Here is a 19,525-nt window from a genome sequence, read left to right as displayed (position 1 = left end):
AGACTTTTGGAGACTTAAGAGGAGGTTTTGCTCTCTGTGTGTCAGTTAATATAATTGTGCTATGGATGTCATTTTAGTGCGTCAACAATTGTAAAAAACTGTAACCAAACTGGAAAAGGTAAGTACCCTCAGGTGACATCAATCGTCACCGATTGGACAAAAGAACTAGTCGTCCTTTGAACCGGAAAAACAACTGCTGTAGCCAGACAAGTGGGAGCACAGACATATGAGCACAGAGAAGCAAGCTGCGATGTACTGCCAAAATTGTGGCAAGAAAGTCGAAGAAAAACACAACTTCTGCAGCTCTATCCATATCCATTTTGTTGTTGTGTTTAGTAATTTGTCCTTTGGTTTTCTGATTTGTCGATGTTTTGTTTTTGTGTTGTTTTCTGATTTGCCGTTGTTTTCTCTTTTCATGTTGTGTTTTCTCTTTTTGTTTTCTTTTGCCAATGTGTTTTCTTTTTGTGTTGTTTTCTCTTTTGGTCGTTGTGTTTTCTGATTTGCCATTGTGTTTTCTCTTTGTTTTCTCTTTCGTTGTTGTGTTTTCAGGGCCACCATAGCCTCGGCTCCAGCCTGTATTCGTTCCATTTCAAACTACGGGGCTGGCTGTGAAAGGGCATGTGCTGTCGATCCGTGCACTCATGGATCGATCAACCAATCAGAGAACGCTCAGCCATTGTGGACAGCCCTTCCATTTGAATAACATTTCATCATTTCATGCATGCTGAAGTGCGTGCGTCAATAAATAAATACATAAATATATAAATAAATGGATGAATAAATAAATAGTATTTCTGGCATATATTTAAGTATTTATTTATTTATTTCATTTTCTGTCAGGTATTTCGGTATTTATTTATTATGTCTCAATTGGTCCTCCATAGGTGACAAACTAAATGGAACAGCTTCTCTAAAACAGGAAAAAGGACCAAACTATTAGTGGTGCCTACAACTCTTTAATTAATTTAACACTAATTACACTTTAATTATAGGTTCATCTTATGTATTGTACTCTCCTGTTGACCTTTTCCACGAATAAAGTATTATCTTCACATCAAAGACAATGTCTTAAGCAATTTCTGATTGGCAGGGTCTGGGAAAAAATACTAGACTAACATATGAAACAAAAGAAGACATAATATTCTGCTGAGAAAAATCATGCATTTATGGATGACTGTTAAACACAATTAAGATGAATACAGAAGAGATTTATGCAACACTGGGGTAAATAAACATTTACTGAACATGTAACACAATTATCCTCACTAAATTAAATGGCATTTGGAGCTGTGGGGGGTTATCCATAGAAACTAGAGTTTTCTCCACACCACATGGCGCAAGTCAGTGACGAAAACCAAATGGAATCCAGTTGCTGAAATTGTCCAAAATAGCTCGTCTGAACCTTCCTTCCTTCCATTTCTATTCTACACTGACATTACTTAAATGATTACCATCAGGAACATGATTACAGAGGCTGACAAAATAAGAAAATTAGGCTGACTAAGAATGTGTCACAAGAAACTCATCAAAAATCACGAGAGACTAAAATATATACAGTATAAGTAGATATCACCTCTCTGGTAGTATTACATGAATTAAGGCAGCCAGATCAATCCCATCTCTTAGACTCCAAATAACTCTGATGGTTCTGTTATCTCAATCTATATCCACTGAACTCAGTCCAGGTGATCTAAAAGACCAGTGCTTTTTAGTCCGTCTCCATGGCACCACTGTGCGTCTCTTTTGACACCATGAGTCTCATCAGTTTTCCGTGCAGCTTCTCGATCTTCTTCACATCCTGGGCCTGATCTGTCTTGTATTGTAAACACTGTAGGAAAAGACAAAACATTTAAAAGAAGGCAAAGACATTAGCCATTACCTTCAATTGACCACTTGGAGTGATATAGTTATGGCACTGATTGATCCTTGATTGTGTTCTACCCTTTAAATGGCACCCATTTTGGAAAGGAGAAGCATTAATGGTTGTAATACAAAAGTACAATGACACTCGTCAAAAACACACATTAATAATAACATTATTAAGATCATTCTATAGACCCCTTCACAGCTTGTAAACACTGTGAGTGTTTACGAGCCCATATGAGAACACAGAGGGGAAGAAGTCTGGTCTGTCTTTAACAAGTGAAGCCTCTACAACAACAATGTTACAAGAAGTAAGTCATTTTTTGGTTTTGGCCTCAAAAATACAACAAGATGACATTTTCACAATTGACACTGTCAGTGTTGGCCTCAAGCTTCCCTCTGTTTCGCCTCCAGCTAGCGTTGTGATGTCACAGTGATGTTGGCCTTGAAGGGGTCTATAGAGGTTCTCAGGGATGGCCATTTCAGAGTGGCATCTGATCTGTATCAAATTCGAAATGACCATGACTCCACGCATCCAGCTACAGTCATTAAGAATAGAAATCGACCGATATGGAATTTTTAGGACCAGTGCTGATTTTCTTTTACATCAGCATTGGCCGACATGTGCTGCCAATTTTTCTGAGCTGATATTTGTAGCTGATGGCGATTTTTAAAGATATGAAGATCATTATAAATGGGCAACTCTGCCTGACAGACATCATTCTATCCTTTGTCTCTCCTTTTGGACTGAACAGACCCTGCAGACTCCAATCTATTCCGCTTCTCCTTGAGAGAGACAATTCTGTCAATTACTTTTAGGTTCTTGACACTCAATCACCTACTTCTCAATGACATCACAACTGGAGTCTGCTTTGGCCTGTGGTCCTTCGCAGACAAGTATGTACAGGCAGCATTAGTCTTGGCTTTAACATCAACACATATTCCTACCAAAAGCTTAACAACAACACAAGAGCCCCAATCTAAACTGTGGACAGTTGTTGATTGACAAACTATTAAACCGCTTTCACATCGAAAATGCCAAAAACATTATCACGTACACTGCAGGCAAACAATGGACAGCATGGGTGCCTTGTGTCTGTGTCTTGCACAGTGTCTGATATCTGGAGCCGGAAAAAAAAAAAAAAAAAAAAACATGAACAAAAAAAAATCCCCGGCCCTTCAGAGATTGGCCTTTATGGGAGTAGACCAAAACTCGTTTTTGAGCTGAATCTTCTACAATGATACAGTCTGACAGGCTGTCGAGTGCCAAAATCAGCATGTAAGAGGCAGGTACATCAACATCAGAGCGAAAAACCTGGGTCGGCGCAGCATTCCTCTTCACATCGAAGCCATGTGTCAAGCCGATAAAATCCTGGGTCAATTGCCGGGTTGTTGACCCGGGTCGACCCTTTCTTTTTTAGTTTGCCAGAGAGAGAAAAAATGTCAGCTAGCAAACTCCTACTGAACAACAACAACAGTAAAAGTTAGGGCTGACGGCGAACACACACGAATCGGCCAATACTGATACCAGTAAAAAACACAAATCTCTAATTAAGAACGATGAGGTTAAATCAGATTCAGCTTATTCAAATCACTGCACATTAGTATTTTTCCCATTTTCCTGAGTAGAAAGATAACAGGCAAATCGGTTAGCCTACTGTTCCATGGTAGCAGATGGCCTACAGAAAACTGAAGTAAAATATGAATGAGAACATCACTACAGCTAAGTACCAGTTGGTTGATACATATACGCTAACATACAGACACATTGAAAGAGTCCATCAGGCAAATAACAGCAGCATGTTTAACACCGCCTCAGCATGCAAACTTAGGCACATGGTTAGCTCACTGACTACTAGGGTTATCTCCTCTCTCCACCATATGGAAACCACCATGTTACCCTTGGTAGTCTCCCTTTATTCTGACATTCTGGCTGTAGGTGTGTGTTCACCTGTTTGTGTGTATATCGGTATGGCGCTCCGTCTGTTATAAAATGGAGAGCAGAGGAGAAGCGGAGATACACGACGATGAAGAAAATGAAATGAAATAAATTTGCTTAAATCAGATCAGTAACCTAATTATTTATTAAAAGAATGCAGTCAAGATGTGTTCTATAGGGAAAATGATCAGAAATTACTTCTGTTGTGATTTGGTGATATAAATTAAATTATGGAACTTGACTTAATAATGGTAGGGGAAACACTGTATAATCTAACTTAGTTACTTTTAGAAATCAAGTAATTAGTAAAGTAACTAAGTTGCTAAGTTGTAACTGTGGGAACACTGTGTATGGCAAACATTATGTGACAAGATAAATTTCCAGGAGGCAACAGAAACACGGACCTAACAAAACAACCAGTTGTTCAAATAAGTGTTAATAAAATTGACAAAGACTGAATGTGGGCAGCACAGCCGACAAGAAAAGTTCATCTTGGTCAGCTTCTTCTGTTGAATAAATTCAGTGTTGTCACCATCGAGAGCAGGGACTCTGAAGTAGACAATGAATCCTTTCATCAAGTAAAACGTATCCAGCTTCCTGAGATTTATTTCCCTGTCACACGTCATTATTTAGTCATCTCAGTTTCTATAGCGCCAAGCTAAAATGCTACCCAATAGCTGACAGTGATAATATATAGAGACAGCATTTAAATGATTCCAACATTATTAAGATAATAGTTGATTTAACAACACTTCTACAAAACGTAATTTTCTCAGTTGACTTACCACGGCATTGTCGGTCACTTTAATGCAGAGGTTTCCGTCGCAGTGTCGATACTTTAAAACCACTCTCACCTGCAAACAGGACAAAAATTATTTAATTTACAAATCAAAAGAACAGAAACACTAACATGAGGCCAACAGTCAGCACATAGAAGTCGCTAACAAGCCACCCAGCTGGAATGCTAACCTGTACCGTACTTCTGAAATAAATAGGTTTTACCTTCATGGGATCTGTCAGGTATAGTTTTTCTGCTGCGCGGGCAAACTCCTCCCAAGTCTGATAGTAAGGCATTATTTATAATAAAGCAAAGTTTCTATCAACCTAAAGAATGTGTTTGAATCAGCTGTTGGGGATTGCTAACTTCGGAACACCACATCAGCAGCACTGTGATCGCAGCCAATCGGAATTAAGAGATGAGAAGGTTACGAGAAAACCTTTTCCGGGTCAACTTCTTCTTCTACTATTACATTTGCGACGGATTAAACGGAACAAATGAGTATTGCTGCTCTTTTTTTCTTAGAAATCCTTGCAAATAAGAAAAAAAAAATAAATTAAAAAAAAATGCCGTTTTTGCTGTTTCACAATGCTCCACGATGGGTATTAATCAGTTGATGATGTGTAATTCCTATTTCTAACAGCTCTGCTTGCTTTATATTTTTCTCTGTAGCCATAAATTCATCTAATTTACCATCCTAATCCCATCCATTTAAGTTTAAATATTTATTCAGTCATTCATATCAGTCAACTCCAAACACTACTTTGATAGGGGGCAGCGTATTTGATAGATAGATAGATAGATAGATAGATAGATAGATAGATAGATAGATAGATAGATAGATAGATAGATAGATAGATAGATAGATAGATAGAACAATTGTGTTTTATTTTGTCAACTCCTCAATGAAAATTTAAAATGTATTACGACAGGTGTCCCCAAAATGTGCTGCTGCATTTTGTAGAAATTAAATCAATCAGACAAGTCAAGATGCAGACCCTACATAAATCTTAATGTACATCAAGGTTTCACGTAAGAAACAATTTGCTCCCCAGTCATTAATATGAAGTGAACAACACAACGTCCTGGTCATGCTTCTATACTATGAGCCATTTTGATTTCCAGTCAGCAAACTAAATAACTAAATCTCAAAGAGCTACTGCATGCTTTTCAGAGTGATCGCAGGGGGCCAAAGTGGGCTGTTGTTTTGAAATAATCCAAATCGAAGACTGAAGAGACCTGTAAATGTTACTTTGTGGACTATAACGTAATACAAAATATCAATTCTTAAATAACAGACGGACAGTACTCAATTGTACACTATGTTGATACTTTTTTAAGACTGGTAAATACTAGTTAACTAGTCAGAGGATTGCACAACTTATACACTAGATGGCAGACAAAAGTCCAGTATAGATAGGTATGGGTTTGGGATAAATTCTATGAAATTGACCTACCAAATATAGGTAATGTTGAGAGACTTCACAACAACATTTGACAGGTGCTCTGTTTTCTGCAGCTTGCAGTGAGAGTAACAGGGGAGTAAGCCTAATTTCCCTCAACTCTAATGACATTTGTTGGTTCATTGTGTTAGATGCCACAATAACCAAGTTGATGAGTGAATAGTGTGCTCACAGCTCATTCATCATCAGCTGAGTCAGTTGTAGCTTCCGGGTGGGTGACTTGCATCCATTTTAGAAACAGCAAAATGATCTAGTACACTCATATGCCAAAATAAAAAAAAAACAAACAAAAACAAATAAACATTTTGCTGGCATTACTAATGCGTGCTTTGCAGATGGGGAGAAGTCAGGCTAACATTATATTAGATAGATACATTAATGTGATGACCGAGATGATGGAGCTTTTCAGCACAACCAACTCAAAACATCTGCATCATAGAAGCTAAACTATAACATACACTTGCTATCATTGTTTTCGTAAAACCACTTTGCTCTTTCCACAGAGGGGAACTTTTAATTCAAAGTTTACCTGCATGAAAGGAGAAGAGCTCATAATTTGACCTTTGCCTTTTATTTCTGAGAAAGCCCTTTCCTGGTCCTGTTTCAGGACATCAGACAGACAGCAGGGATAGCCAGCCTTTTTATATATAAACTGTAAGTTTGTGTGTCAAACAGGCCAGTCTTAGCGATCACTTGAGCTTTAAAGGCCCAACAGGCCAGATTTGTGCAGTTCTCTTAATTGTGATGCTTTTTGCATTACATTCTGATTATTATGCATTATCATGTTAAACTGAATAAAGAAGATGTTTTTCACTTGAAAAGTGGCTTATAGTCCTGGCTTCACCTGCTGCTGTGTCATTTCATTGATGTCGACATTTATAAATGATGGACACCCATACACACAGATGACATATGGGCAAGAAATGCATACTTAAAACAGAAATGCACGGTAGTTCTCACTGTGTCTTCAGTGATGAAATTCAAATCTGCAAACATCAAGGCTCAGGACATTTTCCACATCAGCACAAACTTCCACCACCTCTCAGTCACTTATAAATATCAGAGCCGGCTCAGGCATAAGCGAACTATGCGCCTGCTTAGGTCCCCGTGGCCACTAGGGGGCCCTAAAGAGCAATTAACAAATAATTTTATTTAATTAATTTAATTAGTTTATTTATTTTTGCATGTTTGTGTGATTGTTTCTAAACGACTATATTTACATTATTGTACAAAACACAATTTTATGTGAACATAGTGCTGTTGCTGATGTAGGCCTAACCATTCTTTAAATGTCAAAACTCCGCTGCACCAACAATGTTGTGGCAGGTAGTTCAGGTAGTTGAAGGCAAAACAATGTGACAAAAAAGGACATATCCTTCAGGGCATAGGTAATAAAGAGGAAGAAAGAAGAAGAGAAAAGAAGAAAACGCCAAGATGAAGATTTGTTTGTACATTTTGGTAATGGTAACTGATGGGTAGCTCTACGGATAGCCTCTCCCTGTGACTGTTGCATTTACACTCACAGGGAGAGTGCGAGTGGAGCTTTTCTAAACTCAAATTAATAAAGAACTACTTAAGATCTTCCAAGGCACAAGAAAGACTGAGTGGACTGGCAGTGATCAGTTTTAACAACAAAGTTGGCCATCAGATTTCTTACAGTGATGTCATAAATGACTTTGCCCCAGGAAGCACAGGTTTTAACAAGTAAGTGGTGTGTTGAGGAAGAACGGAGTCACATTAAAAAAAGTAAAATGTGTGGATTAAGGTAGTTTATTTTATTTATTTATTTTTACCATTTACCATTTTTGTTACCTTGTTTCAGGTGTCTGTTGATTTTTGTGATTATTTAAGTATTTGCTTGATAGTTTTTATTTATTCTGTCTGTTTTGTACAGTTGAGTTTGTTATTATTTTTATATATCTAAGTGATTTTGTTTGTTGTTGCACTTTTTGTTCTTTCACTCTGGATTATTTTTGCACATTGCTGTTGAAGCTTTTTGAAAACAAAAGTAATAAACCAAAACTTTTGTTTGTTTCAGAGTAGTTTTGACTGTCCTTGCTGTCGTGTTGCGATAAAAATAAACTTCATTACACCTGAGACAACAGCATAATCTCAGCATGTAACACATACCTGTGTAAAAACATGTCAGACTGACAATAAGATAACCAGAGCTGCAATATATTTATAGTAGGTGTGTGCACAATCAACAATATTACTGGCAGAAATAGGGGGCCCCAAAATGAAATTTTGCTTAGGGCCCCATGGAGGCTTGATAAACAGGCACCCACACCCTGCTGTAAATGCTGATGTCAGTAGGCAGCTCGTCGCCTGAACGTCAGCTCCCGCCTGTCTTGGTCGTGTGTCTAGCACCAGCTCTTATTTGTGGGGATGATTTTATTCCGTCCACGTGTCTTGGCAAAAAGGTTTTCATGACCTATGTGCTTACATCAAATTTGCAAAATGTCACATGCATTCTCGGTCATTAACCATTTTTATTTATTTATTTATTTATTTTTTTGTGGAAGGCGCATTAATCTTACAAACACCTGATTCCTTCTGTATATATGGTTGCAGCTGATTTGTAGGTCACATTAACTAAAACAATTTAAAAAACAAAACAAAAAACAATATGGAACAGAGTAATCTACTGACCCCAGCTCAATATCTCAAACAGCATGATATCCAAGGCAGTTGTCAGGGGCAACGTGCAGTAGTAAATTAAATGTTGTTTTTCAGTTCTAGAACGTCTGCGTTATGCAAACTAGGAGCTTACAGAGAGACATTAAACGTAGCACGAATAGCAGTCAGCAGCCAGTAGGCAGCGGCAACCCCGCCCCCGCCCCCTCGGAGAAACAATGCCGATTTTTTTTTTTATTTTTTTTTTTTATCCTTTCTTCCCCAGTGATTCGTCACCTTCAGCGGAGCCGCGATGCTCAAGATCATGTAGAAGTCGACTATTTCGTTTTTAGTCCTCATTTTCTTTTTTTTTCTTTTCGTTTTTTTGTACCTTTACCGGATAACCTGCAAACTGTGAAACCTCTCCCCCCGCTGGAGTTCCATTCATCTGGTCGCCCGTATCGCCGCATCGCAGTATTGCTGTTTGAACTTTTCTGAAAATTACTAAGCAACTCGCTCGTCGTCGATACCCAAAGGCGTCCCTGGCATATCTGGCCCGACAACACTTTCACCATGAGGTAAGAATCCCCATGAGTCCTCGGTATGAAATAGCAGGAGAAGTGAGCGGTAACATGATAGGAAGTCAGGAGTTAAAGCACCGCGGTCCGAGCGCCACAAAACTACGACCAGGACAATGGTAGCAAAACGTGCTGATCTGATATATCATGGCTATCGTCTGTGGATACCTAGTGTTCGCACGCAGATTCCGTTTTAATCTTATTTGAGGGTGAATATTGTCAAGCTCGTTCAGTATTCCACTGAAATTGTGCTGCGTTGGTCGACGTTCATGGGGTTTGGAATGGACCTCGCTCATACTCGCCCACTACTCCCACACTACATAAGACGGATTATCTTCGAGCTGTGGTGATAGTTGGCATCTATCCCATTTTGATTGCTGAGCGTACACACACACCAGCTTTGTGTGCTTTTGTCAGCTAGGAAATGGCAGGCGAATCCCCAGGATTGTATCGTCGTCTCATACGTGTAATACGTGTAAGCTACCAAAATGACATATCAGAGGTGCAATGAGGAGACCCATTTGAAAGCTAAAGGTGACGGCCTTCCTAGATCAAGTTGCATGCACCATCTGACTAACATGAGTCTGGTGCTGGTCAGATCTTATGTCGGAAGCGCTCTATGTGCGCCCGTTGTGCAACATTGATGGATTCGTTATTTCTCAGACAACATGACATTAGCTGCTTTGTGAAGGGCAAGGATGACCCAAAACGGAGTATGCTTTGTCGACACTATATCATTATAAATCACCATGATTCTGAATCTCATGTAACATTAATGTTGCACATACCTAAAATATTTCCTAAAATCTCACATGAAAAAACTGCACTGTTATTCTACCAGCAAAGCGTTAAGGTCTGGGTTATTTAATTATAGTGTCATGCATGAAAGAGTCATCATTTTAAGATGTTTCATATTACTTTGTGTGGTTGCTTTTCCCACAGGAATGTGTCCATAAGAATTTCTAAAGGGGTGTGTTGTCCATTAGGCGAAAAGTGTCAGTTCTACTTGATATTGTTCGCTATGACTAACTTAACTCAGATAAGTCAGATATTTGCTACTGTGGTGCTGTGGTGACATTTTCCCTACGATACAGACAAAACTCAAATACCTGGACAACCTTTAATATAGTGTGTGATCTTCATTTTTTTTTCTTCCATTCATAATCGTATGTGTGTTAAGAACTGAGACGTGCAGTGTGAACAAGGCCTGCCCCCTTTAAGAAAGTCCTAAATTGAATCCAGCTGTTGGAATCTACTGGCAGGCCAAACTCAAACCATGGTTAACAATAGCTTTGGCTGTTTCAAAGAGCTGCATGTTGTGTCCATAGCCTAGAATGGAAACTGCTATAACTTTTCATCTCTCTCATTTTCCCTTTCTTTTCCTCATACTCTCTAATGACTCTCTCATTTGTTGTTTTTAGCCTCTTATGTGTCATGGAGTGTGTCTCCTCAAACTGAATCAGATTGAATATAAGTAGTTGTTTTCTCTGCTGTTTTCAGGAGGAGACGTGTGTCCATAAGGGATGTATTAGTCTGTTGGTAGTGTGTAACAGGTGTGTGAGTGAGTGGTGGCCCCAGCTGCTTGAAGCTGTCTCATACAGAACACTTATGACAGCATGTGTTGTTGTGCCATAAGACTGCCCCCCACCCCCCCCCCCACCCCCAAGTCAGACAAAAATGTTCATTTTTGTCTTTTTGTGCTGTTTTTAGTTAGTTTTTTCTGGACTATTTGTTTTTGGCTGTGTTGTGTGGCATTCTGTGGAGCAGCCGTTGTGTCCGGTGGTGTGTTCCTGCGATCAGCTGCTAGTGCTGTCATCAGTGTTGCCTGAGCTGCCTGGAGCAAGGCCTGAGATTCCCTCTGAACTTCAGGAGAAGTGCTGGGCAGATTGTCTCTGCCCTATTGATTGCTGAAATAGATCCACCCCTAAAATGCTAGACAGAATAAACTAGATGAGTTGACCTGATCAACTGTGCCATCATATCCAATCTCTTTCTTTCTGTCTCTCTGTCTGTATATAACTGCTGAAGGAGTTTTTAATAACTGGTCCCAAGTTTTGAAGATTTAAATTAATCGTCAGCGGGCTACTTAGGATACAGACTAGTGAAAGAAGTGAATTAGATTCAAGTTCCATTATAGCCCACATTAGTCCAGCCTTGCTTTCATGCATCGAGATCCAGTAATTCAGCCTGGTGTTATTTGTTGCCCAGTAATAAAACAGAAAGTTAGGCAGGCCCAGTCCCCCTGCACTTTTAGGGATCTCCAATGTTCTTCTTTTAATCCTTGGGGAGGAGGTGCCCCAGACGAAACCAGCAATATGACTGTTCAATTGTTTAAACCACAACTTAGTTAGTAGAACCGGAATCAGAAGCTCGGTAGTCATTGTCATTTTGATTGTGTTAACTCTGCCCGCTAACGTGATGGGGAGAGCTGACCATTTAAGGAAGTCCAGCTTAGTGTGTTCTAACAAAGCTTTAAAGTTGTGATCATAGAGGTCGTTATATGATTGCGTAACATTTATACCCAAGTAGATGAAGGCCTGTTGTTATAATTTGAATGGGACACTGCTGAAATCCGTGGATTTCGCTAGTTGATTAATGAGGAAAAGCAAACTCTTTGATAGGGTAAGGTTGTAGCCTAATAGTCTTTCAAACTGTTCTAACTGCGTATATGTTTGGGGATTGATTCCATTGGGTTTGATATGTATAGTAATAGATCAGTGCTGCCCATTTCTGGTCCTTGGGGGCCACTGATTCTCACCTAATTCAAATGAACGGCTCCTTATCAGGCCACTGCAGAACTTGATGACGAGCTAATCATTTGAATCAGGTGTGATGGAGGAGGGAAACATCGAAAACATGCAGGGCAGTGGCCCCCGAGGAACGGAATTGGGTAGCACTGTAATAGATCATCTGCATATAGTGACACTTTATCTACTGTTTGGTTTCTGGTAATACCTGTAATGCACTGTTGCATTCTTAAGAATGTAGCCAGCGTTTCAATGGCTAGATCAAATAGAAATGGTGAGAGGCAACATCCTTGTCGTGTACCTCTATGTAGCCTAAAATAATCTGATCTAATGGAGTTTGTGTGTACTGAGGCCGTTGGTGATGTGTATAATTCCCTTTTCTGCATCAAGTGAGAGCAAAACCTCCGCCTGCCGGGCAGAGTGGGAAGGAAAGTACGTTGAACAGACGCTTCATATTAAAGAACGACTGCCTCCACCTGTTTGATCAGGGTCAATAAGTTTTGGTATCACTGTTTCTAAGCGCCATGATAGAACTTTTGTGAGAATCTTGTAATCACAGCACAACAGGCTGATTGGGCGATAAGAACCACAGTCTAATGGATCCCTACCCTTCTTCAATAAGACCAATATAGTAGCCTGTGTCATGGTGAAAGGTAAATTCCCATCTGAAGTGATTTCCTGAAACAATAAGCATAGAAAAGGTGGCAACTTGGATATAAATGCCTTGTAAAACTCTATAGGAAATCCATCAGGACCTGGGGTCTTTCCGGTTTACATGGATCTTATTGCTTGTGTTATCTCCTCAGCTGCTACGGGGCCGTTGAGCATGTCTTTGTCCTCTGTGGCAACTTGCTGTAAAGTTATGCCCTCCAAGAAGTCCTGAATTTGCAGAGGCCTGTGATTTATAAAGTTCAGTATAGTCTGCCTTAAAGCAATCATTTATTGTTTGTGGGTGTGAGGAAATAAAGTCTGATGAGACCCGGATTTCTAGGATTGCGTTTTGCACCGCTGTTTGTTTAAGTTGGTGACATAGTAACTTCCCTGCCCTCTCACCATGCTCATAGTACGTCTGTCTCGTTTTAAGCATCATCCGTTCCGTCTGTCTAGTGGAAAGGTTATCGAATTCCGTCTGCAGCAATAATTGTTCCTTAAAAAGTTCAGGAATAGAGTTATTGGCCTGTTGGTTGTCTGTATTCAGTATTTGTTGGTTCAGCTCCCTGATGCGTTTATTTCGTTCCCTTTTCTTGTGAGTAGCATATGAGATAATCTGACCCCTGAGATATGCCTTAAGTGACTCCCATATGGTAGCATATGGCATTTCCGGTGTAGTGTTCATCAAAAGAAAAAAGTCTATTTGGTCAGAGATACATTTTTCAAATGATGACTGTGTTAGTAATAGTGGGTCAAGTTGCCATGAGCGTTGGAGTATAGAGCTGTTTGGAAATGACATGTCCAACTGGACGGGGCAATGATCAGAGATCATTATGGAGTGATATTTGCAAGTCAATTCTTGTATATGAAAGGTGGACAGGTGAGAAAAAAGAAAACTGTCTGGCAGAGGGGTTGGTGTGTCTCCAAGGGTCATATAGTCTATACGATTGCATGAAAGACAGAATTAATGAACTTGATTTGGATATATTTCTGCTTTGTTTAGGATTAGATTTGTCTAAGACTGGCTGTAACGTGCAGTTGAAGTCTCCCCCTAATATCAACAGGTGCGAATTAAGGTCTGGGAGTTTTCCTATGAGACTAGGAAAAAAAACTGAGGGTTATCCCAGTTGGAGCCGTAGAGATTTCCAAGTGCCACCAAGTTGCCATACAGCTTTCCAGTTACTATAATGAACACCTTTCCTAATCAGTACTGCAGCCCCCCTGGATCTGACCCCATATTCTGAGTGAAATATCTGCCCAATCCAACATTTCTTCAATTTATTATGTTCATCATTCAGGAGGTGGGTCTCTTGGAGGTACATGATGTCTGAACCTAATGATTTAAGGCGCGTGATAACCCTATTACGTTTAATGGGATGCTGGATCCCTTTAATATTCCAAGTAACGAATCTTATTGAGCCTAAGCCCTGAGTGTTTGTTGTTGTTATCTTCATATATCGTGCAAAAGTATGAATGTGCGGCCAGCTGGACTACCTTGAGTAATATGCATGTCCCCAATAGGCTAACAAACTTTAGGAAAAATACATGACTGTTTGTCATTAAACAAAAACATACAAACAGAAATAATAAAAAGGCCTTGAAACCCTGTGCCGACCTGATCTAACATACAGGTGGCTCTAGCCTCTCCTAACTCTAGGTTGAGTCCCCACATAAGTATACTAGGTTAACACTAAACAATCCACGAAGAACCCCAGAACAGAGCCACAGTGGTTATAGCACTCAAACAATATTATGAATGAGCAAATGAGCAAACAATTGTAATAATAAAAGACTTACATTAGTAAACAGAAAAGGGAAGCAAAATAAATAAACAAGTAGATGGATCGCATATGGGTGGTCTGGTAAAAGTAATAATGTTAAGGGACTGGTAACAATAACCAACTTGACGGCATGGTTTGGAGGGAATGAAATATAATAGCAAAGCCGAGAGCAGAACTCTAAATCCTAGAAGAAATTTAGCTTATCAGCTGGCTGAAAACAATACCTGTAACTCTCCAATAAATGTCTCTTAATAGCTGCAACTTCATGGTATCTTCCTGATCATAGCTGTCACTCACTGCGAGAAATCCCTTGTGTGGAGATGTTCCGTGAGATGTAAACCTGTGCTTCTTCTGGTGTGGAGAAAATCTGCTCCTGGTTGTTGTGGGTCATCCTGAGGCGAGCTGGATAGAGGATACCGCATCTGACTCCTTCCAGCCCTTGGAGTTGTTTTCTGACCGTGTTGTATCCTTCTCACGCTCTGGCCACCGCACAGTATAATCTGGGTAGACAGAGATGGTCATCCCATCCACCTTGATCTGCTGTTTCGCCCTGGCCAGGTGAGGGATGTTGGCACAGTCTTGGAAGTAGTGTTGGCGAGCCACAATGGCGCGCGGTTGGCCTCCCTGTCTTGGCGCCGGTTGTAGTGAGTGGTGGGATCTGTTCAGCACCAGGGCCTCCACTAGGTCAAACGCCTTCTGTAGAAGTGCTGGAACCACCGTGGTGGAGCTGCTCTGGCTCTCTGGAGCTCCCACAATCCTGATATTATTCCTCTTTTCTCTCGCTTCCAAGTCTTCGCATTTATTTTGTAATGACTCCGACAGCGTTTGCAGTTGTTTGACCTGTCGTTGTAACATGACGATGTCGTCTGTACAGGAAGACAGACTCTTCCCCATTTCGGACGTTACGTCTTTTAGTGAAGCTAGCTCTTAAGCAACTGAGCTCTGGCAGAATTGCAGTTCAGTTTTTTCTGTCTATATGTCTTCTCGAAACCCTGCCATCTCTTTCTCCAGCACCTCTCTGATCTCCAACTTGATAATACACCCTATGTCCTCACGAAGCGATGTGATTCACTTCCGCCTGAAAGTTTCCGTAGCTAGTACTGAGTCTATGTCTGAATTAACACTCTCGTGAGGTGGTGTGCCGGGACACTTGGCCTCGGCACAATGGGGCCGGCATTGTGGCTTTTTTGCCCTTTACCTTTTGCCCTTTTCTTGCACAGACGTTTGCAGAAATGTCTAACTATGTCTGTCCATTAGATCAGATTATTCATTTGTTGTGGTCCTACACATCTTATCTCCAAACTCTGCTCAATTGGTAAAGTCCTAAATTGCACACTAGCCAGGTAGTCACCTTTATTCTTCATGCGATGAATGAATGAAACATGTGTACGGCCAGGCAAGGCCACTGCAGGCCAGGGCCATTCCATTCCGTTCAGTTCAATTCAATTCAATTCAATTCAATTCAATTCAATTCAATTTATATACTATCAATAACAATACAAATTGTTTCAAGACACTGCCCTACATTTTAAAGTCAGCCAATAAAGAGAAGTTAAAACTGTAGTAATATGATCTGTCCTGCTAATTCCTGTCAGTGCTCTTGCTGCGGCGTTTTGAATCAGTTGAAGGCTTTTTAAGTAGCTATTTGGATATTGGATATTTCAGCATCACTTTGCGACAGGATTTTCCTAATTTTGACGATATTATGCAGGTGAAAGAAAGCAGTCCTGGTCGCTTGCTTTATGTGAGAATTAACGGACATATGCTGGTCAAATATAACACCAACGTTTTTCACAGTAGTACTAGAGGCCACGATAATGCCATCCAAAGAAACCAGGTGATTAGATGATGAATATCTGCGCTGTTTGGGGCAAAATACAATGACCTCTGTTTTGCCTGAGTTTAAAAGTAGAACATTACAGGTCTTCCAATCTTTATGTCTTAAGGCATGCTTGGAGTTTAACCAGCTGATTGGTTTATCTGGTTTCATGGATAAATATAGCTGGGTATCATCTGTGTAGCAATGGAAGTTTATGCTGTGCTTTCTAATAACGTTGCCTAAGGGAAGCATGTATAATGTGATTAATATTGGTCCTAGCACAGAACCCTGAGGGACTCCATAGCTTATTTTGGTATAGAAGAATCATTGTTTACATGAACAAACTAAAATCTGTCTGACAGATGGGATTCAAACCAGTCTAGTGCAGTTCCTGTAATCTTGATCACACTTGTGTAGTAGAATACTGTCATCAATAGTGTCAGATGCAGCACTAAGATCTAGCAGTATAGAGACAAGTCCATTGTCTGAAACAATGAGGAAATCATTGGTTACTTTAACCTTTAGCCTTTTCTGTACTATGATGAACTCTAAAACCTGACTGAAGTTCTTCAAACAAGCCATTCGTGTTTAAATGGTCACATAACTGATTGGCAAAATTGGTCTGTAGCTAGCTAAAACACCTGAGTCTTTTTTCTGAGACTGAGTTTTTTTAAGTAAAGGTTTATTTACAGCAGTTTAAAAGACTGGGGAACATATCCTATTAATAAAGATAAGTTTATCTTATTTAATATGGAGGTATTAATTAATGGAAAATCCTCCTTGAGCAATTTAGTCAGGGTGCGGTCTAGAAGACAAGTTTCATTTCATTTCATTTCATTTATTTATGTATTTGAAAAGGACAGTGTACATTAATTAACATTTCTATAAATGACCAACGGTAGTCAAACTATGAGGGACCACACAGTCACCAATCTTGTGGTTCTATCATTAGATGTTTTCTTTTGTATGAATGTACGGAGTGGTGGGGGAGCCTTGCCATTCAAAATCTTAGAGTAGATGAGCAGCATATTTTAGCATATTATCCCAGCTAAGTAAGCTATTCTTTTCAAGAATGTTACAATGATGGTATAATTTATGTTTTCTGTCTAAGACTTTAAGGACTTGTTTGTAAATAGGATGAATTTGTCTCAATGTTGAGTTATTTACTTGAGTCCAGCTTGTCATACAGTATGTCAGTGCGGGATGACCATAGCGTTTAAATAGATTTTAGTGTCAGATGTTGTTAGACAGGTTCTTATATATTGAAAATTTGCTAAATTATATTTAGTTACTTGCATTACTTTTCTCAGTTGATGTTTAAAGGATACCATAGAGTCAAGAGTGAAGTACTTAACGTGAGATACTGTCTGAATTACCTCCCCAGAAATATAGACCTTAGGTTCACAGTTAGATGTAGTGTTGGTCTTGCTAAAAAACATACAGACTGTCTTCTTAACATTAAGGTATAGTTGTGAATCAACTAGCCATTTTTGAACATGTGCCATGGTGTTACCGAGTGCGGCAGCAGCTTGCGCCTTAGTTTGTGCATGAACAAAAATTACTGTATCATCAACATACATCTGAACCTCACATCCTGAGGATACTGATGGTAGATCATTTATGTATAGACTAAACAGAAGTCCTAGGACAGACCCCTGGGGCACACTGAGATCAGTTTCCATAGCTTTAAGACTTCTAGAGTTGCTTGCTCCACCGCCACTGAAAGAATTTTTCCGAAACATGGACTGTGAGAGACATGAACACAAGGGCTTGTGACAGAGGAGTCTGTGGGGGCTAAGAGTTGGAACAAGGCTGATGGCAGAGGAAGGAGGAGCTTGTGGCGCAACTGGGGTCTGGGGAACAGCAGTATTAATGTAGTGGGGCTGGCCTCCCAGGCCCCTTGGATGCAGTGGGACGAGGCACTCGAGTGGCTGCTTTCTTGGAAGGAGCTATGGGATACTAAGCTAAACTTTTGCTGCATGCCATAGCCGACCTCTTGCCTACTCCAAACAATCTGAAGCTCTGAGGTACGGAAGAGGACGCATCCTGCAGTCAGTGTGTAGCCAGTTTCTGTGCGTTGAACCACATCTTGACAGGATGTCCAAGGGCACTTGCAGACGGACTCAATAGGTAGAGGCATGACAAAGTCCTCGCAGACTGCTTAATGGGCTGAGCCACAGAGAGTCAGTGCCAACAAAAATCAGGCACCACCACCCAGATTCATGACCTTCCAAACGGAGAACAGCAAGGTTTCTAAGGCAAAGAAGTTTAACAACCCAGCATCTATCCTGCATCAAGCGTCCGACTGGGAGTTGTGTGTGGACTTAAAGAAGAAGGTAGTCTTTCCACAGGAAGTGGTGGCAACCATCCTCCGACTGGACATGATCCTTCTTTCAAGAAGTTCAAAAACAATAATTAAAGGGACCTTTTTTCAGTCATAATTTCTCTGCAAATCCATCTGTTAAAAGAAACTATCGAATATAGAATTTTGAGTGGAGTATATTCCTTATTCCATGATGGCAAGAAAACGTGATTAAGTATAAAGATTTACTTTTCTTCAAGGGTTTGATAAATAAGCAGTTTACAGTAAAAATGTAACATAATTGCTCCATTTCAAGTGAAACAAGCCTTTTACATGGCGTTCCATGGAATAGTTTCAGGATTTTGTCAAAATTATTCCAGTCTGTTCTCATTCTTGCGTCACGTTCATCCTAGATTAGAAGGGGAAGATGTGCTGGCAGATTAGCAGCAATGTCCCGTTTTTAATGCTTTTAATCTGTTATTTTCACATGTTGTTTTGATTAAAGCTATAATGAAAAAATATGTGAAGTGCATTTGAATAAAGGGAGCAATATCAGCCTTGAGTTTAACAAGCATCGAGACTGATAATATAAGGTATTTGCTCATGCCTGATGAGTGTTTGCGTCAATGTGTGTGATTGGCAAGAGTGTTTAAGTTGGGAGGCTTTGTCCTCGCCATCATATACTGCTTTCAGACTGAAAATAGCGCATTGCCATGGGATTTTCCAGCAGTGGCGGGTCTGACCTCCCACTGTGAGAGCGACATGCATGTTTTTTTCCTCCTTCTCATACGTCATCACGTTGACAACGTCATCATAGTGCCATAATGCTGCAAGGTAGACAATACACAGCATGGACGTCAGCGAGTCGAATGTTAGCATTGTTGTTTCGTGCGTTGCAACTGGAAAATGTCCAAGCGCGGCCATGATTGAGAAAAAAGGTGTGCCATATTGCTAAACAACATGTATATAAACACAGTTGTGCATGTGC

The 19,525-nt window shown here is 40.1% G+C and overlaps 2 protein-coding genes across 2 annotated transcripts in view; one reads left to right on the top strand and one right to left on the bottom strand.

Moving 5' to 3' along the window:
• Window positions 1-1,141: 1,141 nt before the first annotated feature.
• srp9 (signal recognition particle 9) lies at window positions 1,142-5,008 on the bottom strand. Its single transcript, XM_047574274.1, has 3 exons — window positions 4,805-5,008; window positions 4,588-4,656; window positions 1,142-1,828 (listed from the first exon to the last, which is right to left on the bottom strand). Exons 1-3 carry the CDS (start codon window positions 4,874-4,876, stop codon window positions 1,709-1,711), a joined length of 261 nt encoding a protein of 86 aa, XP_047430230.1. The 5' UTR covers window positions 4,877-5,008; the 3' UTR covers window positions 1,142-1,708.
• A 3,311-nt stretch (window positions 5,009-8,319) lies between these two features.
• enah (ENAH actin regulator) overlaps window positions 8,320-19,525 on the top strand; it is a 160,417-nt gene continuing 149,211 nt past the window's right edge. Inside the window, exon 1 of the mRNA XM_047574484.1 lies at window positions 8,320-9,237. Within this exon, the coding sequence (XP_047430440.1) occupies window positions 9,233-9,237 (5 nt within the window). The 5' untranslated portion in view covers window positions 8,320-9,232. The remainder of the gene's footprint in view (window positions 9,238-19,525) is intronic.

Source organism: Mugil cephalus, chromosome 21 (genome assembly GCF_022458985.1).
Source record: "Mugil cephalus isolate CIBA_MC_2020 chromosome 21, CIBA_Mcephalus_1.1, whole genome shotgun sequence".
Lineage (NCBI taxonomy): Eukaryota > Metazoa > Chordata > Actinopteri > Mugiliformes > Mugilidae > Mugil > Mugil cephalus.
Note: the sequence above shows the minus strand (reverse complement) of the source record. Positions and strands in the feature narration are given on the sequence as shown.